At 44.0% G+C, this 20241-nt stretch overlaps 1 protein-coding gene across 1 annotated transcript; it reads right to left on the bottom strand.

Annotated features, from left to right (window-relative positions):
- Positions 1 to 12306: 12306 nt before the first annotated feature.
- Positions 12307 to 13242, bottom strand: LOC147734820 (olfactory receptor 5AR1-like). Its single transcript, XM_086953641.1, has one exon. The coding sequence runs from the start codon at positions 13240 to 13242 to the stop codon at positions 12307 to 12309; it is 936 nt and encodes a 311-aa protein (XP_086809767.1).
- Between the last annotated feature and the right edge of the window lie 6999 nt (positions 13243 to 20241).

The raw sequence follows: 20241 nt of genomic DNA, 5'->3' as shown, positions 1-20241 counted from the left end.
ACTGTGTGGGATGCTCTCTTTGTTGATGTTGCCTATTTGCTGTTAGCGCAGGGATGCCTCTTGGCTGGTGCAGCTGTCGCGCTCTATAATTTTTTTTAATAGAAATAGGATTTGTGTGCTTCTTTCTGCACCTCTCCTGCCTGTTTATGAACCTCTTTTTGCCTCTTTCTGCAGTGCTTTTGCCATTTTCTACACCCTTCTTCCTGTACCCATCTTGCCTCTTTCAGTATCCCTATTGCCTCTTTGTGCACCTTTCCTACCTCTTTCTGCATCCCTCTTGCTTCTTTATGCACTTCTCTTGCAAATTTCTGTATCCTTCTTGCATTATTCTGCACCCCTGTTCCTTCTTTTTACACCTTTCCTGCCTGTTTCTGCACCTCTCTTGCCTCTTGCTGTACCTCTGTTGCTTTTTTCTGTCTTTCTCTTGCCTCTTTCTGCACCTCTGTTGCTTCTTTCTGCATTTCTTATGCTAGTTCTTGGATCCCTCTTGCCTCTTTCTGTACCCCTCCTGTCTGCTTGTACACCTCTCCGGTCTCTTTCCACACCTATTGTGCCTTTCTGTACTTCTCTTGCCTCTTTCTACACCTCTCTTGCCTCTTGCTGCACCTATGTTGGTTCCTTGTGCACTGCTCTTGTTTCTTTCTACACGTCTCTAGCAAAATTCTGCACACCTCATGCGTCTTTCTGAAGCCCTCTTCCCTCTTCCTGCACCTCTCTTGCTGCTGTGTGTACCTCTGTACCCCTTTTACCAGTTTTTACAACTCGTTTATGCAGTTCTCTTGCCTTCTTCTGCAACTCTGTTTCTTCTTTCTGCACCTGTCATGCCTTTTTCTGCATCCCTGTTGTTTTTTCCGGCACTTCTCTTTCTTCTTTCTGTACCTCTCTTGCTTCCTTCTGCACCCATCTTGACTCTTTCTGCACTTGTCTTCCTTCTTTTTGCACATCCATTGCCTCTTTCTGTACCTCTGCACCTGTCTTGCCTTTCTGCATACTTGTTGCTTCTTTCTTTAGTTCTCCTGCCTCTTCCTGCACATCACTTGCCTCTTTCTGCACCTCTCTTGCTTCTTTCTGCACACTTCTTCCCTTGTTCTGCTCATCTATTGCCTCTTTCTGTACCTCTAGCCTATTTCTGCACCTCTATTGCTTCTTTCTACACTTCTCCTGCCTCTTTTTGCACCTCTCCTGGCACTTTCTGCACCTCTCTTGCTTCTTTCTGCACTTCCCTCGCTTCTTTATGCACCTCTCTTGCTTCTTTTTGCACACTTCTTCAATTTTCCTGCACATCTATTGCCTCTTTCTGCACCTCTCTTGCCTCTTTCTTCACCTCTTTTGCTTCTTTATGCACTCCTCTTGCCTTTCTCTGCACTCCACTGCCTTCTTTCTGCACCTCTCTTGCTTCTTTCTGCACCTCTGTTGCATCATGTTATACTTCTCTTGCTTCTTCCTGCACCTCTCTTGCTTCCTTCTGCACCTCTGTTGCTTCTTTCTGTACTTCTCTCGCCATTTTTTGTACCCTCTTCCCTCTTTCTGCATCTCTCTTGCTTCTCTCTGCACTTTTCTTGCTTCTACCTTTTTGTACACAAATGTACAGAGTATGGTGTTTGACACACAGGTATTCAAGTATTTGTATGCCTATTTGCATGTAACATGTCACCAGGTAAAAGCAGAGACACATGTGTGAATACCTACACAAACTTGTTCAAACATATATTGATATGGTTAGGATTGCTGTTTTAGATTTGGTAGGCCTAACATTCAGAGCAGTCGATGAGAAGTGAACCTTCAAGAGAAAAGAGAGGTTTAATACATCTTGGGAAGTACGTCTCTGGTGCAGTCAAAATAGGCCTCTTTCTGCACCACTGTTGCTTCTTTCTACACTTCTCTTGCTTCTTTTTGCATCTTTCCTACTCTTTCTGTGACTTCTGTTACCTTTTTCTGCAATGTTCTTGCTTCTTTATGCACCTTTATTTCTCTTTCTCCACCTCTCCTGCATCTTTTTGCACTTCTCTTGCTTATTTCCGTGCCTTTCTTCCTCTTTCTGTACATGACCTACCTATGTAGGCATAGTTAGCATTTAGCATTTAAAAAAACCTTAGAAATTCACTTAAAAACCAGAGATATTAGGGACTTTATAGTTAGGAATTAGCATTTAAAAAACCTTAGATATTCGCTGAAAAAATCACAGTTTTCGGGACGTTATAGTTAGGCTGACATTTTACTCACACAAAACTAGAGAAATATGTCCGTTATAGTTACCTGACCTAACTATAACTCGCGCCCCCATAATGCACTGCTGGTCACGTCACATATTACATCACTCACGACATGGTCAGTGACATTACTGATGACATCTCAAATGACATCACTGATGACATCGTTGATGACATCATCCACTTCACATCCGATGTACCTCCTCACACCTTAATATCACCTTTCATTTACCCATTCTATAATACCGACAACCTTTTCCGAAACAATAGACACACCAATACTAGTTAGTACATACCCACTCAGCTACTGATATATGCACTCATACACCCATTCAGACACTGCCACTCACCAATAGAGTTTCTCACACACATAGTCAGTCACCCAAAGAATAAATCACACTGCCATTTACTCACCTATACAGCTATACACACAACACATCACCTATTCATACGGATGGTAACACATACTTACTCTCTTCTACAATCACTGAAACAAGCAGACACTCACCCATATAGCCACTCTCTTAATCACTCAGTCACCCACCCACACAGAGTCTCAGGCACCCATACAGGTACTCAGATATCTAATCATTAACCCATGTTGACAATCATGTAGCAGCACACCAACCAACAGACTGATACAGACATTCACTCTGTGCATAGGGGTGGCTCCTCTCTAATGACGGAGGAGCATCACCCCACTCGTCAGAGTCAGTCAAAGAAAAAAATACATGATAATGAAACCATATAATTGTATTTTCCTTTGACTGATTCTGACATGGGTGCAGGGCAGGGCGGGCCATGGCTGGCAGATGGTGGTACTATTAAGTGTGCCTGCATGTTTGGCCTGCCGGTCAAACATACATACATATATTTTTTTCCAACCAACCTTTGTTCACAGCCAGGTTGGAGAAATGGCGCAGGCTCACAGGCAGTGTCGGAGCTGCAGGAAGGCTGCTCAGGACAATTATGGTGCTGCTCTCCTCAGGATTGGCTGAGCAGCCTCTGCCTTCCCAGAGACTGTTGGGAGAGCTCCGAGGCTGAGGTGGGCAACAGAGCTGTGGGGGAAAAGTATGTTTTAAAAAATGATTAAATTTCCTGCCTCCCACCCGTGCTCGCACCCCCCCCCCACCTACGTTTTGTCACCGTGTCCAGTCATGCAGCAGTGTTGTACAGCACCATCTTTTTTATTACAAAATCCTGGAGACACTCTTATGCTGTGTCCAGCTTACAACAAAAGTTGTTTCAAGTGTGGCAAGGGAGTTCACTTCTCTAATGTGTTCAGAGCTCAACAGGGTATCAATGCCATCCAGGAATGTGATTCGGAGGTGCAATCTGGTGTACCTGAAATCGGCAATGTGATTCTTATGATGAAGGGACCTGGAGTCACTTCCAGTGTTCACATGGAGTCATGCAAATCACCTTGCTGTGAAGTTTTTATCAATGGGGTCAAGTCAAACATGTTGGTTGATTTAGACTGTCCTTTTTCTTTTTTTAAATTTCCCATAAGTTTTTCAACAAGATTAGGTCCGACAGAAAATTGCAAGACTGTGACATTAACGTGTTTGTATATGCTAATTATACAATCAACATTTTAGACTATTTTAATACAGCCATCTCTTTTCGGGGTCGCACCATTATGGGGAAAATGCATGTCGCAGAAGATAGGCTACATGTTCTTGGATGGAGACACCATGGAAATGTGGGACTTATTTTGAATCGGCAGTGTTATCTGAGTATTGTATGGCTGTAAATCATTGTAGAGAAAATGTTATTGTGCAAGTTCAAGATATTTTTCACAACAACATTGGAGAAAATTGTGGGTTTCTCCCATGGGATTATTTTCAAGCCTAATTCAGTTCCTGTTCGCCACAAACTAAGAGATGTTCCATTGAGTGCCAGGGGAGAGCTTTTTTCCTTGCTCAAACAGTTGCTCTTCAAGGGTGTGAGTGAGGAGGTTGCTGCATCTGAGTGGGTGCTTATCAATTGTTCTTTTTAGGAAAAACTCTGGCATATTGAGATTATGTATGGACTTGAGATCCCTCAACAACCAGATTGTGGTTGATTGTCACCCTCTTCCCAAGATTCAGGAGTTACTTGCTCAGATCGGCGGAGCCGAATTTTTCACTTTTTTAGATCCCAAATCCGCCAATCATCAGATAGAGTTGGAGGAGGGTTGTAGACATCTTACCACGTTCAATTGAGTAAATGGCTGCAGCTTTTTAACAATTTCATGGTGGTGATTGATGGTGAGTCTTTCAGTGTTGTAAGGTAAAAAGGCTTGTTGCTCAATTCCATTGGCACTGAAGCTCAATAAATTTTTGATCATTTGCCTTGCCTGGTTGTGCCGCAGGTTGTGGAAGAGTATGATGAATTCATGGAGACTATGGGCAGGTTAAGATTGCATTTTACAGTGGAACTCAGCATTGTTATTGAACCTTGCAACGTTTACTCTAGATATCAGATAGGTACAAAGCGCATTGAAAACTATTTTGCAGCATTAAGAGTTTAGCTGTTAGTTTTGATTTTTGTGCTCTCATTGAGCAATATTTGTGCGATCAAGTGTGCTGCTTAAAGAAAAACATTCAAGAACAACTTCTCAGACATAAGAATCCATCTTTCAAAGACCTTTTTAAGGTCACAAAAGGGATTGAGAGAGCTGCCAGATCCTTCAAGTTATTGAATGATGAGAGAGAAGGTCAATTGGATTTTGCATTGATCCACAATAGAAACAAAAACAAGCCTTTTAAGAAATAGTCCTTTTCTTTTGTGACCAATGGAAAGTATGTTTCTTTCATGCGCAATGGCAAGTGTGTTAAGTGTGGGAGTTGTTCTCATTCTAACAAAACATTGTGTCCAGCTAACCGCAAAAGTTGTTTCAAGTGTGGCAAGGCAGGTCACTTCTCTAATGTGTGCAAAGCTCAACGGGGTATCAATGCCATCCAGGAGTGTGATTCAGAGGTGCAATCTGGTGAACCTGAGATCCGTAATGTGATTCTTATGATGAAGGGACATGGAGTCACTTCCAGGGTTCACATGGAGTCATGCAAATCACCTTCCTGTGAAGTTTTCATCAATAAAGTCAAGTCAAACATGTTGGTTGATTTAGACTGTCCTTTTTCTGCTGGATTGGGTGGGGGACAATGACATCATGAGCCCCCTCCAGGCTGGCTTCAGAAAGAACACGTCGACCATGGACCAGATCTTCCGCCTCCTCCTCCTTTATTGGAAGACGGTGACGTTAGAGGGGGGAAGACTGTACATGGTCTTCGTGGATCTGAGGTCAGCCTTCGATCTAGTCCCTCGAAGGAAATTATGGGAGGTTCTGGAAAAGCTAGGAGTACCCCCCCAGCTACTCAGCATTATAATCAGGTTGCATGAGAACAACTATGCACAAGTGAGGTGTGGGAGGGATGGCAAGCTCTCGTCCAGATTTCTGGTCCATCGAGGAGTCAGACAGGGCTGTGTCCTGGCACCGACCCTGTTCTGTCTTTTCATTAATAGCGTTATATTACATCTTGATAACATTAAGGACAATGATGCCCCGCTCCTGGCAGGCAGGAGGGTCCCGGCAATAATGTTTGCTGACGATACCCTCCTGCTTTCCAAATCCCCCATGGGGATTCAGAGGATCGTGAACGGTTTTGGCCTTTTCTGTCGCCAACACGGGCTGGAGGTGAACACAGAAAAGACCAAGTTCATGATCTTCAATCCCCCCACCAAAACCAGACCCAACCCCACACTGGGAAAAGTTAGTCTTGAGAGGGTCTCGACCTTCATATATTTGGGGGTAACACTCCAGGAAAACCTCTCATGGGACTTCCAGATAGCTAGATCCAGGGTAAAATTGTCCCAGCTATCGGGTGCAATACTGAAGGTGGCTAATAAGTCCACCTTTAAGCCTGTAAGCCCGGCCCTGGAAACATATAGGTCCCAAGCCAAGGCAGCAGCCATGTATGGTAGCGAGTTATGGGGCCACAAAGCAGGGAAGGCTTTGGCAGGAGTGGAAAACAGTTTTCTAAGATGCCTACTTGGTCTCCCGCAAGGCACGCCACTTCTGCCCTTAAGATTAGACATGGGTCTTCCCTCCATTGCTGAAGATCTTCTATCAAAACCCGTGAAGTTTTGGCACCGGATATGGACCACTGATGAACTGTACCATTACAGACAGGACCTTATTCGTGTAATGAGCTGGAATGGCAGCAATAAAATTCCCTGGCTGGCTTTTATCAAGACGGAATTGCTCAGTATGAACTTGCCAGACTTATGGGATGATCCAGCTCAAGGCTGTCAAAGGATTACCCGTAAAACCCTGGCCCAGATGTATAAGAATAAGAACTTGTCTCACATGGAAAATGCTTATAATAGTGGCACCCTGACGGCACGTTTTATGGAATCCAAAAATTCTTATGTTTTCGAACCTTTTATGGATTTTATCTTTCCTGTCCTGGCGAGGAAATTGTTTGTGCAATGGAGGTTCGGTACACTCCCCACTAAAATATTTACCTGCAAATGGTCCATAGGGGGTGATAAACTCTGTCCATGCTGTAAAGCCCATGATGAAGATGACCTACATATAATGTTTGTATGCCATGCTTACCATAGACCCAGGAAGCACTGGATAGCACCGCTCTGCCGGAACCTGGGGTTCAGGAAGTACTTACAGGCATACAGGGTCATGAAAACCAGTACTCTGGGCCACATTGTGTTTGCTGTATCAAAATTCTTAATGGCAGCGTGGATAATTAGGAAGAAAATGTCCCCATGAACTGGTACTGTTTTGCACCCTCTATCCCCCGCTGGCCCAGTAGAGACCTTTTATATGTATTAAATTCTGTATTTTAAATGTATGTATTGTTTTACTGCATCTTTTATGGCCTATATGGCCGAAATAAAGAATTTTTGGAATTGGAATTGGATTTTGCAGCATTAAGAGTTTTAGCTGTTAGTTTTGATTTTTGTGCTCTCATTGAGCAATATTTGTGCGATCAAGTGTGCTGCTTAAAGAAAAAGATTCAAGAACAACTTCTCAGACATAAGAATCCATCTTTCAGAGACCTTTTTAAGGTCACAAAAGGGATTGAGAGAGCTGCCAGATCCTTCAAGTTATTGAATGATGAGAGAGAAGGTCAATTGGATTTTGCATTGATCCACAATAGAAACAAAAACAAGCCTTTTAAGAATAAGTCCTTTTCTTTTGTGACCAATGGAAAGTATGTTTCTTTCATGCGCAATGGCAAGTGTGTTAAGTGTGGGAGTTGTTCTCATTCTAACAAAACATTGTGTCCAGCTAACAGCAAAAGTTGTTTCAAGTGTGGCAAGGCAGGTCACTTCTCTAATGTGTGCAAAGCTCAACGGGGTATCAATGCCATCCAGGAGTGTGATTCGGAGGTGCAATCTGGTGAACCTGAGATCCGCAATATGATTCTTATGATGAAGGGACATGGAGTCACTTCCAGGGTTCACATGGAGTCATGCAAATCACCTTCCTGTGAAGTTTTCATCAATAAAGTCAAGTCAAACATGTTGGTTGATTTAGACTGTCCTTTTTCTTTTTTTAATTTCACATAAGTTTTTCAACAAGATTTGGTCCGACAGAAAATTGCAAGACTATGACATTAACGTGTTTGTATATGCTAGTTCTAACATCAACATTCGCACCATTATGGGGAAAATCTATGTCGCAGAAGATAGGCTACATGTTCTTGGATGGAGACACCAAGGAAATGTGGGACTTATTTTGAATCAGCAGTGTTATTTGTGTATTGTTTGGCTGTACATTATGGAAGAGAAAAAGTTTTTGTGCAAGTTTAAGATATTTTTCACAACAAGATTGGAGAAAATTGTGGGTTTCTCTCATAGGATTATTCTCAAGCCTAATTCAGTTCCTGTTCGCCACAAACTAAGAGATGTTCCATTGAGTGCCAGGTGAGAGCTTTTTTCCATGCTCCAACATTTGCTCCTTGAGGGTGTGAGTGAGGAGGTTGCTGCATCTGAGTGGGTGCTTATCCATTGTTCTTGTTAGGAAAAACTCTAGCATATTGAGATTATGTGTCGACTTGAGATTCCTCAACAACCAGATTGTGGTTGATTGTCGCCCTCTTCCCAAGATTCAGGAGTTACTTGCTCATATCGGCGGAGCCAAATTTTTCACTTCTTTAGATCCCAAATCCTCCAATTATCAGATAGAGTTGGAGGAGGGTTGTAGACATCTTACCAAGTTCATCAGCCCGGATAGGGCATTTAGGTACAGTTGTATGCCTTTTGGACTATATCTTCAGTTTTTCAAAAACTCATGTTATCTCTTTTGGGTGAAATGGAAGGTGTGGTTGCATTTCAGGATGATATCCTGATTTATGCTGAAACTGAGGAGTCTCACAATGCCAGATTGTCTAAGTTGTTGCAAGTGTTACAGCACAAGGGTATGACTCTCCAGCTCAAAAAATTACGTTTCTCACACAGAAAGTTGAGTATATGGGCCATTCCATTTCTGCCAAAGGTATTTCTCTTAAACGCAAATTGCTTGAGGCCAGTGAGTCTATACTTCCTCCCAAGGACAAAGACCAATTAAGCTCTGTCTTAGATTGTTAATCAAGAAGGGTGAACTTTTTGTCTGGGAAGGCCTTCATCAGTTATATTTTGACAAGATCAAAGCTTACATTATCAATGCATCTTCTTTAGCTCTCTTTAATTTTAAGGAGCAGTGTATTGTGAGTGTGGATGCCAGTCTAGAGGGTTTGGGTGCCATGTTAAGCCAGAAACATAACAATGTTGTCAAAACTGTGGCATTTGCCTCTAGGCCCCTTTCTGTGGCTGAAAATAAATATTCACCCATTGAACATGAGGCTTTAGCATGTGCCTGGGCTGTTGAACATTTTAAAACTTATCTGTGGGGTAAACATTTAATCATTAGGACCGATCACAAACCTCTTTTGTCCTTATTGAATAGTGATGGCACTAGTAAGGCCTCAGCTTGTTTGGTGGGAATTTTATCTAAAATGTATGAAAACAATTTCAAGGCCAAATATATACTGGGCGTGTACAATGTTGTTGCTGACTGCTTGTTCAGATTGCCTGAACTCTGCCTGTCTCTCAAGTGATGCTGAGTTGGTTAATGAGTGTGTTTTGGCTAATGTGGAGGATATTTTAGGGGAGTAGTCTGGTAAGCTTTCCAAGACAGTTTGGTTAGAAGAAACTCTACAGGACAATGATTTGTCCCAATTTGTGGAGTTTGTGAATAAAGGTTGGCCTAGAGAAAAAAGGTTTCGGCAGAAATGCAAGTTTTTTTGGGAAGTTTAAGGTTGCGATTACTGACGAGGGTGGGGTGGTTGCCAAAGATAGTTGTCTTGTGCCACCCTTAGAACTCAGAAAGTCAATCTTAGAACTGTGTCATGAAGGTCATCTGGGAGAAACGAGTACTAAAAGAAAGTTTAGAGAGCATTTTTGGTGGCCTTACTTAGATTATCAAATTTCTTCTTTTGTTAAATCATGTCCATTGTATGCCTGTTCTGACAAATCCTTTATCACCCCCAAGGTTGGTATCAAGTTTTCGGACTTTCCAGAAAGGACATGGCAGAAATTAGCTGTAGACCTTCTTGGGCTATATGATAACATCTCTTCTTGCAAATTGTATGTTATGGTACTTATTGATTATTTTTCAAAATGGGTGGAGTACAAATGGATTTCCCAACCTACCTCAAGAGCTGGTCCAGAGTTTGTAGGAGAGTGTTTCCATAAGGAGGGACTTCCTGATTGCGTTGTTTCTGAAAATGGTATGTACATCACCTCTCTAGATTTTGATCACCACACATGAATGGTCCAGTGGAAAGATTAAATAGAGTCATTGTTGATTCCATTCAAGCTGCATGTGCTAACAGAGTTGATATGAAAAATATGTTGCAAAGAAATTATGGGCGTATCACACACTTCTCATTCTATTACTGGGTTCTCTCCTTTTATGATGCTTAGAGGTAGAGCTCCTCCCTTGAGCTTTACACACTCTTGGCTGAATGAGAGAGCGCCAGGTGTTGACCTGAAAGGGGTTTATCTTCAGGTTCAGCAGAATGTCCTTAACCATCGGGTTTCAAGAAAAAAGAATAACATTTCTAGTGAGCAAACTGTCTGAAGTATCAGCATTTTTTTTTCTGATGGAAATGCCAGAAACTTGCTGGTTGGTGATTAAGTCAAAATCGAATTACCATTTCATGTCATAAAAGGTAATTCCAAATTTTCTGGGAAGGTTTTTAGAGTTCTTGTAAAAGGTAACACCTCTGCTAAAGTTAGCAATGGTTCTTGGTGGAGTCTTAATAGACTTGCTAAGAGTCGGAAAAAGGTATTGGATAATGTTAATGCTCAATACTTGCATCTTGGAAGTTACTCAAACTTTTTCTCTTTTTCAGTTGATTTGGCGAATTCTCACTCATCCACTAATGGGGTTCTTTCTAAATAAGATACTATTCCTGGAAAGCAAGTAATCTCTGAGATTGTTGATTCTTTTGTGGATGATTTTGTTTCTTTGGATTTAGAGGGTTCTCTTGGAGATTCCAATGTTGACATTCAGCAAACAGAAGAGCTGGTCTGTTTGGAGGATATTTCTAACCATGAACACCCTAGGAGGGAAATCACTTTACTATAAAAGTGATGCTTTTGTTATGTGTTAAAGGTTTTCTGTCTAGACAGTTATTTTTTTGTTTTTTTATTATAGTTCCACTCTTTGTTCTCTTTATCTTCTTCTCTTTCTCTTTGGTGTTCCTATTCTGTTTTCTTTTGTGGTTTTTTTTGCTCCTGGGAGGGAGGAGGTGTGTAGCGTTCTTTCCGTGAGTTGGGGCGAATTGGATCCCCTTCCATTTCGCTCTACGGCACGCTCACCGAACGTTGTACATGATCGTACTTTGAAAGTGCTGTTGCTGTTTCTGCCTGCTTACGTTGAGATGTGTGGTTGCTGGGGACACGCTATATTGAATTGACTAGTTCTTGGTTATCATAACCTTCCTGTTCGGGTGACTTCACCTCTGCACCTAGAGTTCTCAAAAACCTACCCAGAACTCTTTTTTTTTTGCTCCATCCTGCTTTTACCATGCACTACGATGTTTTTATTATTATTCTGCTTTCCTTTTTCTTTCCTTAATTATTTCCTTTTTCAGTAATTCCAATGAGCTGTCTGCTGCTAAAACTACTTCAATATAGGGCTAGACTTGTTAACCGTATGTTGAGGTAGTTAATGTGAAATCATCTTGAAAATAGTATTTCTTTGCATTTGACTAGGAAATGTATTCAAGTGGTCATCGAATACTAGTTAAAAAGGTTACCAAGTTCATGAAGACAACACTCCTTATCAAGCCCCCCAACAAAAAAAAACATTATTTCTCTTCTACTCTTCTTCTTTCATTGTCACTCAACACTGTGGATGGCTGAAAGCATATCTAGACCACCTAGGCCCATCAGGTCTTACTCCTGTTCTTTCTTTTCCAAGAGACCATACAGCTTCTGAAATCTCCGCTCTTCTCTTTGGCATTCACGAAGAAAACATCAAAGCATAGCCCAAACACTAATGTGCCTTGGATCATTCTCAAATCTTACCCCATGCTTCCAGAGATATTTATTACACTTTCACAGATGCATTACATCCTGTCTCAATATTAGGATTGCCATGTAGAGATGCACAATCAGGGCACATGTTATCCATCTTGGGCCTCTCTTTTACAAACAACTCTTTTGAGATGTACTAGTCTAATGAGAGCAATATAGCTGAGCCACAACTATATGTCTCCAGATGCACTAATCTGATAAATAAAAACATAGGACTGGAAATGAGATTCCTTTGTGACACCCAGATATATGTTGATCATAACAAGAGCTTTCCCCAATAACTAATACTCTCTGCCAAAAAGTTGTTTTTGTATGTGGTTTTAGAAACCTTGAATATAGGATTTTTCTTGTACTGAGCGGTTTCTAACATTCACTCAATCACATTATAAACTGTAGTGCTCATCTAGATTGAAGATGCATATGTAATTGTGTCATAAACTGTATCACTTTTTCGGAATATTCAACAGGAGTTTCAAATAAAAATTATTATCGACTGATCATTGATCACTCAACTCTTAGTTACTTTCCCTACAAGGATATTCCTCAGGGCTTCCTTCACATCCTTGTTCCGCAGGCTGTAGATGAGTGGATTCAGCATGGGGATGACCACAGAGTAGAACAGGTTTATAGCCTTGTCTTGATCTAGGGAGTATTGGGATGATGGACGGAGGTAGGTGAAGAGCACAGTCCCAAAGTACAAGATCACTCCTGTGAAGTGGGAGGTGCATGTGGACACAGCTCTGAGCCTACCTGATGCGGAGTGCACCTGGAAGATAGCAAGGATGATTGCGGCATAGGACATGACAATTACAAGAAGAGAGACAATTAAAAGGGAGCCTCCTAGTACGAACAACACCACCTCATTTACAGTAGTGTCAGAGCATGACAGCTTGAGCAGTGGAGGGATGTCACAGCAGTAATGATGAATGGTCCATTGACAAAAAGATATCCGGAAGGTGCAACTTGTCTCTATTATTGCGTGGACAATTCCACCTGTATGAATTCCAGTCATGATCCGGAAGCAAAATGTCTTTGTCATTATGGTTGCATAGTGCAAGGGCTGGCATACGGCAACATACCGATCATAAGCCATAGCTGCCAGAAGCACTGCTTCTATGCACCCAAAATTGGCAAGAAATAAAAGCTGCACAAAGCACCCAATGAATGAAATCCTCTTACTCTTGGAAAGCAGATCAACCAGCATCTTGGGGGCAATAACAGAAGAATAACACAGATCCACAAAGGAAAGGTGACTCAGAAAAAAGTACATTGCAGTGTGAAGGCGGGGAGACATTTTAATTAATGCAATTATGCCAATATTACCGAACACTGTAAAGATATAGATTAGTGAGAATAAGGTAAAGAGAGGGACTTTCAGTGCGGGATTGTCCGTCAGTCCTAAAAAAATGAATTCTTTAGACAGGGTTGTATTTCTGGCTTCCATGTTCCAACAAATTATGTCCTAGAGAAGGATGGCAAAAACACAGAAAAGCATTATGAGACCAGGAAGTAGAAGTATGCATTACTGGATAACTAATAATCGATTTTCGTTATCACATCTTGCCTGCCTTTTACTCACACTAAATGCTCTGAACAGCCTTTTCCAGTAACAATGATCTAGTTAGTCACGTTTGACCCCTATCTGAAATGGGAGACCTGCAACAGTTTATCTCAAGCATCTGAAAGTCAGATTTTCCATTCTTTTTTCCTTTGCTCACTTGTTGCAGTTTGGAGCTATGAGGTGCAAAGCTGTGCAAACCAAAGTCAAATCAATTTCCTGTCAAGGACACCAGCCCAGAAGAAAAAAATCATTTTTTTCTCTTCCCTACTGCTTTGTAGAGCCTGACCACCAGTCAATAATAAAATATTGAATAGAAGACCAGTATCCCAGGTAAAATCGGGTTTAAGTGGAGTGGGCGTCCGTCTCTTTTGAGAAAACTTGGCAGGAATTGGAGGTGGATCTGAACTTTCCTTGTTTAGTGAATGAAAACCATGCCACAAAAGGCCAGGGGTAGCCAGAAAGGGGCAGGGATTATCCTTGAGCCTCAGAGGGAATACACCACTCAGAGCAGCGTGGCTCAGTACAAAGGGCCTAGAAATGTTCCCTGGTATTTCACGAAATGACATCCTGTTCATCCACAGCCTCCCTCATGTCAGCAAGTCACACACATCAGTTCCAGAATGAATTCCTGTCTCCATGTAATGAAGCATTGCACTGATACGCAGGGCTCACTCTGCTTCATGCGTACAGTGTCCCACATCGACTGAGTAAAGGACTCAGTTGAAAGGGACTGGCAGACCTTTAAAAACTCTCCCACTGAAGGCAACAGTTCCAAAGGCTGGCTCCTTTTGCTACAATGGCAGTTGCTGGCACAGCTGCCAGTTCTTCTAAGTCTGGTGAGATAATATCTCTCACTCACAGAACAGAGGAGTGCACTTGATGTGTTCCCACATCCCATAGAGCCTTGCATGCAGGGCCATGCAGGAGACATTTTCATCACAATAGATCCCAGAGCATGAGATGATGTCAGTAGAAGAGGTGATATAAAGAAAGAAAAGAAGTGGCAAGAGTGAGGGACACCTGTAAGCCGGGGAGGAGGAGTTGGAGTGGTAAACGTGGAGACATCCAAGTCTGTGATGTTCAGGGAGCCAAGGGTCACTAGGATTGTAGAATTGCTGACAATGTAAATGTTTGCAGAAAGTAAAAATCGACCATATAGGGGCAGATTTACAAGCGTCTTGCGCCTCCTTTACGCTGCCGTTGCGTCACTTTTGTGACGCAGCAGTGGCGCAAAAGATGCGCCATGGTCCGGGTTATTTACAACGTGACGCATCTGGAAGATGCGTCACATTGTAACGTCCTGCGCCATAAGGAGGCGTTCCGGCGCAGGGGGGACGTTCCTGTGCAGGAACGCCTCCTAAAAGTGGCTGAGTCACTTTTAGGCCAATGCTGCGTCAAAACCCTGCACCTGCTTGAAGCAGGCGTAAGGCTTCACGCAGCATTGGACAGATAGGGCCCCCAAGAGCATTGCTGGAGCTGCGTTGCGCTTGCGACGCAACTCCAGCAATGCGCCCCCTCTGTGCCGTTTTTGCCCCATGGTGCGCCGCTTTGTAAATGTGTGGCGGAGCTGCGGCGCACAATAACTGGCGCATCCCTGGGGAGGCGCCAGTTATTGTAAATCTGCCCAGTTATGTTTACAACATTAGAATGCTGTCTCCATGGAGAAAAGGTGGCGAAAGATAAATTGCAGTGGGTTAGTCTTGCCAAATAAATAGAGATATGAATTGAATCAATTGAATATAATCCACTCGAGAATTCTGTAAGGGAAGGGAACTTTAGAAATGCGTTAAAGTTAAATAAGGAGGAGACATCTGTAGCTGGCTTTTTCAGCAGAGGCACTGTAATCATAAATTTATAAGGCAATCTAAGTATGAAATTGCACATGGGGTACATGGCCATCCTGATCAGTAAAAAAGTCAGTGGGCACAGCATAGGTGAGGCATACTAAAGTAAGGTGCCACTTAGGATGCCTTGACTGGCATTATTAATAAACACCACCCTAAAACCCCTTATATTAAGACCTTTTAAGTCTTTGGGATTCAACATATCCAGGATATGTTCAATTGTGTGCGCATTCAATACACAGAGCATAGTAAACTTTGCATACTGACTAATATTGGCCTTCCTTTGCAGCTGTAGGGATGGTTGCTCTTTCACGTCCATTGGAAGTGACCATGTGGAACATAATGCACATATAATCCATAGACAAATCACTGCGTCAAGCATGTTTTCAGGCAGAGGCAACGTAAAGTTAAAATGCTGTTACTATAAATGAAGTATTCTCTAGGACTATGTGAATCAGTTATGGGTTTGTCAAAATGAGCTTGATAGGCCTAGTCTGCTTTTGCGGAGATACGCCAAAGGCAAGCCCGTCTGCACCCGTCAGCATTTCAGAAGCGATCAGCACCAGCCATTACGTGCCAGAAGTTAAATCACCCATCTGTTATCGTAGGGACTTCCTTTGTAGTCTTGCCTCTGTGGAAATTTTTTGTTGTATATACCCCTTCGCTCCCACTTAACGTATGAATACCTCTGCCCCCATTGTGGCTTCCATTTAATTCCCTCAACATGGGTCATAGACACCTCCTCCATCCCAATGATTTAGGGAAGCAGGGCTCAGTTCTCTTCAGCTTTAATCAATGTCCGCTCACTGCAGAAACACGCAGTCAATATTTTTGACTTTCTGAGTGAAGAAGCCCCCGACACACTGTTTTTGACATTGTCGTGTCTCTCCGAGATGTCCAACCCCGCCATTGACCCCACCATCCCCAAATGCTTTGCAATATCAATCCATTGGGTTAGAGGAGGGTTAGCTATGAGTTATAAGGACGATTTTTGCTGCCGGACCATCCTGATTGATGGCCTTGTAGGAGCAGGAGTGATAGGCTTCTAAAATACCATGTCACCTCAAAAATCAGTGGCTGGGGTTCACATTTATGGACCCCCCGAGCACTGGAGGTCTGTTTCCTAAATTACTAGGCAATGTCCTGGTACATTTGGCACTGAGAAAATATATTTTTATGTTATTGGGGATCTCAGTTTACACATGGATAAGGTGGATGAGGTGGAGGCACTGCAGGACCCCATGACCTTAAGTGAGGGTTTCTCCATTAGACACTTGCCTGCCCAATTTGCTAACTGCAGGGGCTCTCACCATTAATCCTCTGGCAAATAAGGTGCTCATTGTATTACTTTCAACAGCTACTGTCCTCCTCTCCTGGAAAGAGCCTAAAATCCTGCCCCTGTTAAAGAAACTATTGGTGGACCTGGGAGTCCAGTCTAACTATAGGCCCATATCTTTACTACTCGCTCTGTCTGGAAAAGCAATTTAATCAGCAGTATTCTCTTTATTTTAAAACCAGCAACCTGCTCCATCCTAGCAAGCCTGGCTTTGGACCCTAACTTTAGTACAGAGGCAACACTAATGGTGGTAACAGAATACATCAAAGGTATCCTAGACGCCAGAGAAAAGGCAATGCTGATCATGCCAGATCTGTCAGCAGCCTTTGCCACCGTCCCCCAATCCAGACTTTTAGCCCATCTCAAATCCATCGGAATAGTGAATCAGGCTTGGACTGGATTGCCTCCTTTCTAGTAGGTAGATGTCAGGAGTTTTGGACTCTTCCTTTCTCCTCAAAGTCACTTTAGCTGACAGTGGTCTTCCCCAGGGATCTGTCCTGAGCCCAACACTATTTAATGTGTATCTAATCCACTTGCTCAGATAGCAGAAGCCTTGGGGCAAAAGTAATATCTTACGCTAATGACAGCTGTTCTCTGTGGCAAGGGAGTGGAGACCTCTGGCGATTCGAATTAAAGCCTGCCTGACAGTGGTATTTTACTAGATGGCCATACACCAACTAAAGTGTAATGTAGACAAAACCAAAATTCTATTCTTCGTTAACACTGCTCCAGAAACATGGCATAACATTTGGCCCGAAGATGCCCCCTCCATGCCTGCAGGGGAGCACAGTTAGGAGCTTGGGTATCACATTTGATAATTATCTGCCCTTCGAACCACAAATTAAATCACTGGTAGGCACAAGTTTTGGAATACTGCATTCAACAAAATAGTTCTTGCAATACCTCTGATTCACAAGCAAGAAAAAGGTCATCCAGGCACTGATATCCTCAAGACTGGACTATGGAAATGTCCTCTAGCTTGGCCTTCTCGAATACCTACTTGACATCTTCCGGTGGTCCAGAACATGGCAGCCCACTTTCTTTTGAATCTACCTGCACGAACGCATATGTTCTCACACCTATGCACCCTTCACTAGCTCCCAATGAGGAAATAAATCACGTTTAAGGTATTGGTGTTGATTCTGGGGCCTTTACCATACAGGTGCAGCTTACCACAAAACAAGGCTCAGTTTCTTTGTTCCTTCAAGAAATGTGAAGTCTGCTAGCAGCCTTCTTGCTAGGAGTTCCATAATTAGCCGCTGTAGAGATGGGGGAAGGTCGCTCTCACATCTAGGCCCAGCATCCTGGAATAAGCTTTACTTGGAGTTACAAATGGGGGTGGGGTCGCACACTACTCACACACCGGCGGTGTCGCCCCTAAAGTCTCTGGTCAATGTAGTAAAGTGTTCGTGATGCATCATCTTTCCATCTTCTGCTATCTTCGCTGTCTTCGTCATCCCTGGACACGTGTTTCAGGGTTTCACCCCTCGTCAGCAGGGATAGGCAGTGTTCTGGGGTTGCTGATGGCTGCCAATATCTGCCAGGTATAGTACCACTCCAGCGCATAGGTGCGGGATCCCAGGCTCGTCAGCCCACTGCTCAAGGGAGCTTTAAAGTTACAAATGGGGGTGGGGTGGCCCACTACTCACACACCTGCTGTGTCGCCCCTAAGGACTCGGGTCAATGTAGTAAAGTGTTCGCGATGCATCAACTTTCGATCTTCTGCTATCTTCGCTGTCTTCGCCATCCCTGGACACGTGTTTCGGCGTTTCACCCCTCGTCAGCAGGGATAGGCAGTGTTCTGGGGTTGCCGATAGCTGCCAATATCTGCCAGGTATAGTACCACTCCGGCACGTAGGTTGGGGATCCCAGGCTCGTCAGCCCACTCCTCAAGGGAGCTTAAAAGTTCCAAATGGGGGTGGGGTCGCACACTACTCACACACCGGCGGTGTCGCCCCTAAGGACTCTGGTCAATGTAGTAAAGTGTTCGCGATGCATCATCTTTCGATCTTCTGCTATCTTCGCTGTCTTCGCCATCCCTGGACACGTGTTTCGGGGTTTCATCCCTCATCAGCAGGGATAGGCAGTGTTCTGGGGTTGCAGATGGCTGCCAATATCTGCGAGGTATAGTACCACTCCGGCGCGTAGGCGCGGGATCCCAGGCTCGTCAGCCCACTGCTCAAGGGAGCTTTAAAGTTACAAATGGAGGTGGGGTCGCACACTACTCACACACAGGCGGCGTCACCCCTGAGGACTCTGGTCAATGTAGTAAAGTGTTCGCGATGCAGCATCTTCAGCAGGGATAGGCAGTGTTCTGGGGTTGCCGATGGCTGCCAATATCTGCCAGGTATAGTACCACTCCGGCGCGTAGGTGTCGGATCCCAGGCTCGTCAGCCCACTGCTCAAGGGAGCTTTAAAGTTACAGATGGGGATGGGGTCGCACACTACTCACACACCGGCGGTGTCGCCCCTAAGGACTCTGGTCAATGTAGTAAAGTGTTCGCGATGCATTATCTTTCGATCTTCTGCTATCTTCGCCATCCCTGGTCACGTGTTTCTGGGTTTCATCCCTCGTCAGCAGGGATAGGCAGTGTTCTGGAGTTGCCAATGGCTGCCAATATCTGCCAGGTATAGTACCACTCCGGCGCGTAGGTGCGGGATCGCAGGCTCATCAGCCCACTGCTCAAGGGAGCTTTAAAGTTACAAATGGGGTTGGGGTCGCAAACTACTCACACACCGGCGGTGTCGCCCCTAAGGACTCTTGTCAATGTAGTAAAGTGTTCGCGATGCATCATCTTTCGATCTTCTGCTATCTTCGCTGTCTTCGCCATCCCTGGACCCGTGTTTTGGGGTTTCACCCCTCGTCAGCAGGGATAGGCAGTGTTCTGGGGTTGCCGATGGCTGCCAATATCTGCCAGGTATAGTACCACTCTGGCGCGTAGGTGCGGGATCCTGGGCTCGTCAGCCCACTTCTTAAGGGAGATTTAAAGTTACAAATGGGGGTAGGGTCGCACACTACTCACACACCGGCGGTGTCACCCCTAAGGACTCTGGTCAATGTAGTAAAGTGTTCGTGATGCATCATCTTTCGATCTTCCACTATCTTCGCTGTCTTCGCCATCCCTGGACACCTGTTTCGGGGTTTCACCCCTCGTCAGCAGGGATAGGAAGTGTTCTAGGGTTGCCGATGGCTGCCAATATCTGCCAGGTATAGTACCACTCCGGCACGTAGGTGCGGGATCCCAGGCTCATCAGCCCACTGCTCAAGGGAACTTTAAAGTTACAAATGGAGGTGGGGTAACACACTACTCACACACTGGCGGTGTCGCCCCTAAGGACTCTGGTCAATGTAGTAAAGTGTTTGCGATGCATTATCTTTCGATCTTCTGCTATCTTCGCTGTCTTCACCATCGCTGGACACGTGTTTCGGGATTTTACCCCTTGTCAGCAGGGATAGGCAGTGTTCTGGGGTTGCCGATGACTGCCAATATCTGCCAGTTATAGTACCACTCCGGCACGTAGGTGCGGGATCCCAGGCTCGTCAGCCCACTGCTCAAGGGAGCTTTAAAGTTACATATGGGGGTGGGGTAGCACACTACTCACACACCATCGGTGTCGCCCCTAAGGACTCTAGTCAATGTAGTAAAGTGTTCGCGATGCATCATCTTCCGATCTTCTGCTATCTTCGCTGTCTTCGCCATC

The sequence above is a fragment of the Lissotriton vulgaris genome, chromosome 1_2 (genome assembly GCF_964263255.1).
Source record: "Lissotriton vulgaris chromosome 1_2, aLisVul1.2, whole genome shotgun sequence".
Taxonomy (NCBI): Eukaryota; Metazoa; Chordata; class Amphibia; order Caudata; family Salamandridae; genus Lissotriton; species Lissotriton vulgaris.
The sequence above is the reverse complement of the archived record's forward strand: the minus strand, read 5'-3'. Positions and strand labels throughout refer to the sequence as shown.